Source organism: Andrographis paniculata, unplaced genomic scaffold, assembly GCF_009805555.1.
Source record: "Andrographis paniculata isolate CXL003 unplaced genomic scaffold, ASM980555v1 Contig5END, whole genome shotgun sequence".
NCBI classification, from domain to species: Eukaryota; Viridiplantae; Streptophyta; class Magnoliopsida; order Lamiales; family Acanthaceae; genus Andrographis; species Andrographis paniculata.
In genome coordinates, this window is record NW_026137595.1 from 2,390,740 (window position 1) to 2,399,690 (window position 8,951).

General features: G+C 28.7%; 1 protein-coding gene across 1 annotated transcript; it reads right to left on the bottom strand.

Moving 5' to 3' along the window:
• Positions 1–323: 323 nt before the first annotated feature.
• On the bottom strand, positions 324–3,865 carry LOC127259134 (aldehyde dehydrogenase family 3 member F1-like). The gene is made up of 10 exons (XM_051286278.1): positions 3,599–3,865; positions 3,425–3,493; positions 3,242–3,338; positions 2,952–3,158; positions 2,067–2,191; positions 1,846–1,950; positions 1,179–1,351; positions 1,004–1,094; positions 781–930; positions 324–682 (listed from the first exon to the last, which is right to left on the bottom strand). The coding sequence occupies exons 1-10, from the start codon at positions 3,791–3,793 to the stop codon at positions 443–445; spliced, it is 1,452 nt and encodes a 483-aa protein (XP_051142235.1). The 5' UTR covers positions 3,794–3,865; the 3' UTR covers positions 324–442.
• Positions 3,866–8,951: the final 5,086 nt, after the last annotated feature.

Genomic DNA, 8,951 nt, shown 5'->3' on the forward strand with positions numbered 1-8,951 from the left:
ACCTCCGGTTATAAGGATTTCATTTATTATTAATTTTTTTTTTGCGTGTTGATATTTGAATATTAATTATTATATTAAAATATAGTAAAAAAAGGAAAAAGGAAAAATACTTCTATCAGTATCTTAAAATATTATTATAATGATATTTGTGTAAAAAATTATACAAATATAAAAATATTTTTAATATTAAGTACAATGACATGAAACCCTTGCATAGAGTAATAATAATCATAATAATAAAGCGAACACACAACTAAATCACACGTTGCTAGAGCCTAGAACTGTACCCTTATCGGCTTGCAATTCAAAGATCAACACCATCATCGATCAATCATTTATTACAATATACAAAAAAAATTTTAAGAGTCAAGATTCCAATCGAACAGCGTAATAACATTAATAATATTATGAATAGAATCGTTGCAATTTTTGCTTATCATTCTCATGATCTCTTCAATCCCAAAATGATGAGAAGAATTCCCAGATAATCAAATCTGTAAGCAGATCTAAAGAGCTGCAACTTATGCTCATTCCATGGAGGATATCTGAACCAGAAATCCACAATATATGATCTTCTTGCAATCGCCTTTTCATGAGAAAATGCATCGAATGAATACTTCCCATGGTACCTTCCAAATCCACACTCCCCAACTCCCCCAAACGGCAGAGTATCTGCTACATACTGTCGACAAAAAATCCCATCGATAAGTCGTCGAAAAATACCGATTCTTCTTTTTTTCTTGACGAAAAATTATCGATGAATTTTTAATCAAGCCTTACTTGAATTATCGCGTCGTTAAAAACAATGCTGCCCGAAGAAGTCCCCGACTGCAGCTTCTTCTTAAACTCTTCGTTCTTCGTGAACGCGTATATCGCAAGCGCTCGAGGCATCGATTTGATGAATTCTACGCTGTCTTCGATCTTCTCCAGCTGCCAAATCCGAGAAAACATTGCGATAATTTAAGGGAAAAAAAAATTACTATTAGAAATTTTTGTCGATTACTGTGATGATTGGAAGCAGGGGGCCGAAGATTTCCTCTGTCATGACCCCCGAATTAATCGGAGGATCCAACAGCAATGTCGGTTCGATGTAGCTGCAAAAACAACACTTTATGTGTAATTAATTCGGAGAATTTAGCCGAAAGGGCAATGTCGTGTAAGGGATTGTGTATATGTACAGATTATCTTCGTCGAGTGATCCGCCGTAAACAAGAGCGTTTTTAACCGTTGGATTGTCTAAAAGATTCGACAGCCGCGAAAAATGTCGCTGGTTTACTATTCTTGATATGTTATTCGACTCCCTTGGATTTTCGCCGAACATACTCTTTATGCCATTCTTTAGTAGTTCCACCTGAATAATAGATGCGATTTCGATCAAATTAATGACATTTGCACAAATTAATCGATAAATTTTCGATATCTATAGATTCATTCTTGTACCGTATTGAAAAATTCCCTACAACAATTATACCATCTCAAAAATTTCGCTATGCCGAACATAAAACCTACCAAAAATTTATGTATAATGATTAATTTTCGTTCATTTGCCACTGTTCATTTTTTAAAAAATATAACATTAAATACTATTTTTCGTAATTAGATATCAAATCAAATACTAATTTTTTATTTTTTCAAAATTTTAAAATTTCGAAAGCCTCTAAAAACTTCTATTGAACAGAGTCGCATCAATATTTTTTGGTGGTTTCTTTATACCAAAAGCATAAAATCATACGGTATATTGTGCCAAAAATTATATATATATATATAAATTCATAATAATACTGTACCAAATTTTTTTAATAAAAATCGATATAGCTATATATTTTCGAATTTTACTTTTCATACCAAAGTGGATGAAAATTTTTTCTCGACGAGTATATAATCGATGGCGATGCAAGCTTGGCCGGCGCAGGTGCCGAACTTGGCAGATAGTATCCGTTTCAAAGCAACCTGAGATCCAACCAAAGATCGATGTCAGAAGACAGACAGCCGCCGGCGCGCAGTCAATCGGATTCAAATTCCTCCATCATACTATCCGAATGGATCATATATACGAGATCGATCACCTGCTGGTCCCAAGAGCTGGTAAGACAATCCACAACCGCGGGGCATTTGCCGCCGAGCTCCAACGCGACGGGGGTCAGATTCTTGGCGGCTGCCGTCATCACTTTCCGGGCCACATTCGGGCTACCTTTTATCGAACGCCGCCACCGTCAGTTATTATTTATTAAATACATATATATATATATACACGAGAAGATTACGGTGCTGAATTTGAAAAATCAATACTGTGCTAATTTTATTATACAGAAATTAGCATATGTATCAAATCACTGAATCAGCACATGTAAAATACAGAAACACATCACGTGTTTTTATTACAAATAACACATGTTATATGTAACAAAGACATGTGCTGCTTGTTCATAATTATATGAGAGTATATTATGTGCTATGTTCTGTGTAAGATTATATCATTCGCGATTAAATTATGTGCTCTGTTTGTATTATATTTAGGGATGACATACCTCACTGTACCGAAAACACTGATCGATATCGATACCGTACCAAACTTTCCGAAAATTCATACCGACGATATCCATATCATACCAAAATTTTTGGTATTTTCAACACGATACGGTACGATAAGTTGGTATTTTGGTATGTACGGTAAATTTCTCCTCGATATCCAATTTTTCATTTTGGTCTGTCCAGTTTTTTAAGTAACTGAGTCTACCTAACATTACAAATACTGTTTAGTCTTTTTACCTTTATATCTACTACATAGTTCCATGCAAAGTAAATAGATAGATATGAGACGGAGTGAGTATTAACAATTTAACTTATAATGCGTGCTGTCTATGGTAACTCCCTGTGCTCTGTCCGGTCAGCATTGTAGCCGTTCCCATATATATATTAATCTAGGAAGATGCTAACAGAGATAGATAAACCTGTGAAGAATATCTTATCCCATTGCTGCTGCAAGAGAATCTCGCCGGCGGAGACACCTCCTTCGACGACTCTGACGGCCGTGGAATCCAAGTAAGAAGGGATCAGCCTCGCCAGAACCGCCGACGACGCCGGCGCAAGCTCCGACGGCTTTAGAACCGCCGCATTCCCCGCCGCGATCGCCCCGATTAGGGATTCCACCGACAGCCCTGAAGAAAATCAATCAAGACATTATTAATCAACTAATTAATTCACAGGCCCTGAAGAAGAAATTAATTATTAAGACAACTACCAAAAGGAAAATTCCAGGAGGATATGATGAGGACAACTCCAAGTGGCTCAGGAACTAAGGATGCACTTGCCGGGAATGCAGCAAGTGGCAAATCCGCCTGTCGGAGGAACAATTTCGTGATGTTGGAAGAAGACACAGATTTGAGAAAAAAAAAAAGATAAAATTTTTATTTAATTATTTGACCTTCTTCCCTGACATCCATTTCTTGAGCCCTTTGAGGGCAAAGTTCACAGACTTTATCAAAGGCCCTACCTAATCACAAGAAACTCAATTCATTACACTGAATCAAGAATCAATCATGATTGGGAATGAATTTAATAATAATTATAATTATATGGTTTGTAATTGTACGAGTACCTCGTCTCTGAAAGATTCGACAGGGTGTTTTCCTAGGTCGTTTTTTAGGGCATCACAAATGGCATCTTCTTTTTCGACAAGAAGGGATAGAAGATTCTGGAGCTGGGATCTTCTCCAGGATTCTTCCTTTGTCTTTCCAGAATTAAATGTGTGTCTCAATTGATCCACCATAGCCACAGCAGCTTGAGACTCCATTGTCTGATTTCTTCTTCTTCTTCTTCTTCTTCTTGTTTTTTTTTTTTTTTTTTTAAAGGTGATTTGTTTTTCTGTTATTTATGGCGTCGGGCATTGGGAAGAGATGGGCATTAAAGCAGCTGCCTTTTCTGCGAGCCAACTACTTTTTCTGAGATGGTACTTTACTGCACTTCACGCGCGCAACATACTCTGTCACTTTTCAATTAAGGTTGTTGGAGAGTTTAAGGTCTCTTTTGTCTTTTAGGGTGATATTGTTTGAGGGATTGAATTAGATTTTTATTATTTAATTCTAATTTTTTTTTTCAAAAATATTAAATCATAATATCTATTTTTTATTTTTTATATTATACTAAAAATTAATTTTACATTCAAAATATTACATCAATACTTATTTATATCACATCATAAAACTATTCAAATTCAAAATTTTTACTATTCAAATCCCAACTCAAAATCCAAACTCCAAACAAAAACTCCAAACAAACACACCCTTAGGGGTGTGTTTGTTTGGGGGTTTGGATTTTGGATTGGGATTTGAATAGTAAAAATTTTGAATTTGAATAGTTGTATGATGTGATATAAATAGGGTTTGATGTGATGTTTTGAATGTAAAATTGATTTTTAGTATAATATAAAAAATGAAAAATAGGTGTTTGATTTGATGTTTTTGGGGGAAAAAAATTGGATGAATAATGAAAATCCTCCAAAATCCTTCAAACAAACACACCCTTAGTTTCTTGGATGGATGATTATTTCATTTCTTTTATTTTATTTATTTTTTTTTTTTTTGGTAAAATTACGAAACTAGCAGGTTTGCTATTCGAGATTTTTTTAGTTATATTTGTAGTTTGTACTTTCCCTGTCAACTCTGCAATTGCATGTCCGTATGCATTTACAATACCCATCTTGTTTACTTGTATTGAGTTTTGTTTTTACTCCCCCAGTCTCTATAGTTTTAATTGAATTGGATACGAGATTTAAGGAATATTGATATTATAGTGGTAGTTAATAAAAAATATGGATAAAAATTTTTTTAGTCCTTGCGAGTGTATTAGTGTAAAAAGTAGTGGTAATTGGGTAATAAAAATAAAAAAGTATGGGTTGTTTAATGATGATATGATTATTTATGAAAATAAAACTATTATTTTGGAACGGAAAAAAATGGTAAACAAAACTATTGAAGTGAGACGGAGGAAGGACTTTATTTGTCCAATTTACTATAGATACGAGAATTGATAAAAGATATATTATCTCTGTCTAACTCTGAGGGTCTCATTTATATTTTTGCGTGTTGATATTTGAATGTTAATTATTATATCAAAACGTAGTACAAATTAAAAAAAAAAATTGCAAAAATACTTCAATTAGTGTCTTATAATACTAATAGAATGACATTTGTTAAAAAATTATACAAGTATAATGATAATTTTAATGTTAATACAATGACGCAAAAAAATATATCTGACCTTAACGGCGGACGGAGGGAGCAATTAGTAATTAGTTAAAAAGTTTATTAGTAAAAATAATTATTATATAGTAAAATTAATTATAAAATAAGATTAAATAACTAAATAATATTTAAAAATTATTAAATTTAAAATGTATTTAATCATATTTCTTAAAAGAAAAAAAAAAGATGAAACGAACGAAAATAAAAATAATGACAAAAAGTAATAATTTTATTAGTTATAAGAGTGTATAAAATAATTTTGACAATTGTATTCTCATAAGTACAAAATAAATAAATATTTTTTTTTTAAGTTAGGATTTTTTGGTATTAATATATATGTATAGCGCATTTGGAACATAGAATTGAATCACAGAAAAATTAAAGTAGAAAATAAATTATAAAAAAAAATAATTCAATAAAGTATGAGAATTAATTATTTATTTGGTAAAACATAAAATTCAATAAAAAAAATAAAAAAAATGTAGTTATTTGATTGAATTAATCAAAAAAATAATAATAAATCAGAAAATAAGAGAGAATTTTAGTGACTGAAAATTCATAAAAAAATATTTTTGGTATTTTTTTTAATAATAAATTAGGTGTGGTGTTTTGTAAAATTGAATCAATATAATTAAAAAATAATAATAAATAAATACACCATCATTTCTTTCTATTTCTCAATATATAAAAGATAAAATTAAAATAAAAAATGATAAATGATCTATTTATCAAATTTGAATTCTTTGACTCAAATAAATAAGAGATATAAACATATTTTTATTATTTTACTCTCATGTTATCGTACTAAACACACCTTTATTATGATAAAAAAAAATAGATATTTTTAAATATAATAAACAAAAATGATATATATATATATAAAGTACATTGAGAGAAAATATAATATAGTGATATTTAATTTAGAGAGTAAGACACATTATTATTTGTAAATCCATCGATGAGTGTTGAAATTTGAATCCATCGATAAATTAAACCATTTTAAATCAATTTTTGTCTTATTTGAACAAGCTACCAATAGAGAATGAGTTGTAAATACATCGATGATGTCTTGACAAGTAAGACACATCACATATATTTGGTAATTGTGGCAAATAATTTACGTATGAGCATACTTGACTTAATTAAAACTTAAGCTAAAATGGGTACAAGTCATTGGAGTAATAATGTTTTTGATAGAGTATCTTATAACAATAACATTAGCTCAAAAAGAACTAAAATAAATTAATATGATATATATATATGTATTCATCAAAGTCAAATTCAACAATACCATATAATAATGGAATAGAAAAATCTCCCACAATTAGTTCTTCGAGTTTAAATACATGTAAGAGCAAAGAGGAACGAGGACAAAACAAGTCCTCAAATTTAAGCTCTTCTTACAATTGAAAGTTTTTAAAATATTTAAAATATATATTTGTGATAAAATATAAAAAATAATATATATGTATAAAATAAAAATAATATTGTGTGTGTTTATGCAGTAATTCTAAAAATCTCATAAAAAAAAAAAAATTATTTTCTTGACTAATGAATGTCCAAATTGAACTCAATAAATATGTGAATTTTCTATATTTTAATAGAAAAAATAGGATGAGCTAATAAAATTGAGTGACTAAAAGATTTTGAGCGATTTTTTTTCTACCCGAAAGTGCGCACTGGGTAAACTCCCGGCCGAGCCTAGTACCCAGCAAACCAGGTCCAACGGGAAAATCACACTAGACGAACTATGTGTGACGGGTGTTTGACCTGAGGTGTCGGGGGGTTCACCAGGCCCAACGGGAAAGTCACACTAGGCGAATAATGTGTGGCGGGTATTTGACCTGAGGTGTCGAAGTTTGAACCCATGACCTCATGGTCACAAATCTAACCCCTACACTTAGGGGTCGATAAAACGAAGTATTTGTGATTGAGATCCGTTGCTTTCTTTAATGACTATATTAAATTGGCTGAAATGAGCTTTAGCTAAAATATGGGATTTAGGAAATACAATTTTGATAGTTTTTGAATTTTTTATTTTACTTTTTGTTAGATATATTTTTATAGATTAGTTTTAATGGATAAAAAAAAAAGAAAAAATATATAAATAAAAATATTTACAAAAAGTATGAATATTCTACATTAAAATAATATTAATAGATTATAATTAAAAAGACATAATTTAAATAGGTGTGCAAAAAGTAAAACTAAAAATGAAAAAAAGTAAAACTCAATAAAAAGAAATGGAAAAGAGGTACTCCCTCCGTCCCGGTGAAAGAGTGGCACTTGCTTTTTGCACGTAAATTTTTAAATATTAGTATTATATTGGATTGTAGTAAAAAAGACAAAAATACTCCTATTAGTATAGTATAATATAAAAGTAATAACATTTGTGTAATATATTATAAGTTGAAAGGGTATTTATTATGTTAGGTAAATAGTACAATTACTAAATTAGGAAATAGTAACCTTATTTTGGGACAGACGCAAAATATAAAATGACAATATTTCAATGAAACAAAGAGAGAATATATAATTATTTTAGTGTGCTCAATAATGTTGGTCAGCTATGTGATTGATGACTATTAATTTCACTACTACTAGCTTGCCAAATTATTGATATGGCCTTTTATTATTATTATTATTATTATTATTATTATTATTATTATTATCATTAACAAGGTTAAAACAATTAAAAAAGAATAGAGTTGGTTTAACTTGGTTTAAAAAATGTTATATTTTATGAGAATAAATAATATATATATATATTTTTTTTATCCGGAAAATTATGTACTATAATTTTGATTCGGTACAAAAATTAAAAAATAATAATATTTTAATATTAAATTGAAGTATGTAAAAGTTTAAGGTGAGAGTACTATGAAAAATTTAATTTAAGTATTTGATAAAAAATTAGTGATATAAATATAAAATATAATAATAAATTGATTATTAGTTGTTAAAATAAAAATAATAAAATTATTGATGAATAAATTTATTATAAATAAAATAGACATACAAATTCAACGGGCATAAAAAATAGTAAAATAACTTTGACGTACTGGGTAGTGTATTAAAATTTTTGTATATATACATATTTTATATTGAAAATAATAATACTCAAGACAACCGAAGGCAATTAGTCATTTTAATTATTAATTAATTTATTAAAATTTTAATTTAATAATGATTGTATTATAATTTAACAATTGTAGTATTGAAGGACATAAAAGAATTCTAGTTGTGAAATAAAATATGTCAAGTGTTGGGTGTATTGTGTTCCTAAAAAAAAAAAATATACATTTCTTTTAAAAAAAATTAATATATTACACATATTCATTATTTTTTATATTTTATATACAATTTTCTATCTATTATATATATATATATTCAAATTATTTCAAAAAATAAACACACACTAAAAATATTAGACAACATATATAAATAGTTATTAAGCAATATAAGAAATTATAAATCACATATGTGTCATTTCAATTTGGATTGAATTTGAATATTTTGAATAATACTATTTGATATAATATGTTATAATATATATTTTTCGAAAAATATAAAATATAAATGGTAAAAATTTGTATAGAGACTCAAAACAAATTCTTTAGTTTTTTCTTCTCAAATTTGATTATTTGAAATTCTATAACATTTACAAAATTTAAATTAAATCTTTCTCTTATTGGAAACCACAAAACA

Bases quoted from the DNA above. Each gene is read 5' to 3' on its own strand.
- LOC127259134 (XM_051286278.1), bottom strand. From the start codon at position 3,793: ATGGAGTCTCAAGCTGCTGTGGCTATGGTGGATCAATTGAGACACACA. The intron at 3,494-3,598 runs GTACTCGTACAA...TCTTGTGATTAG, and splicing joins TCGAATCTTTCAGAGACGAG to GTAGGGCCTTTGATAAAGTC. The intron at 1,095-1,178 runs GTACATATACAC...TTGTTTTTGCAG, and splicing joins TCACTCGACGAAGATAATCT to CTACATCGAACCGACATTGC.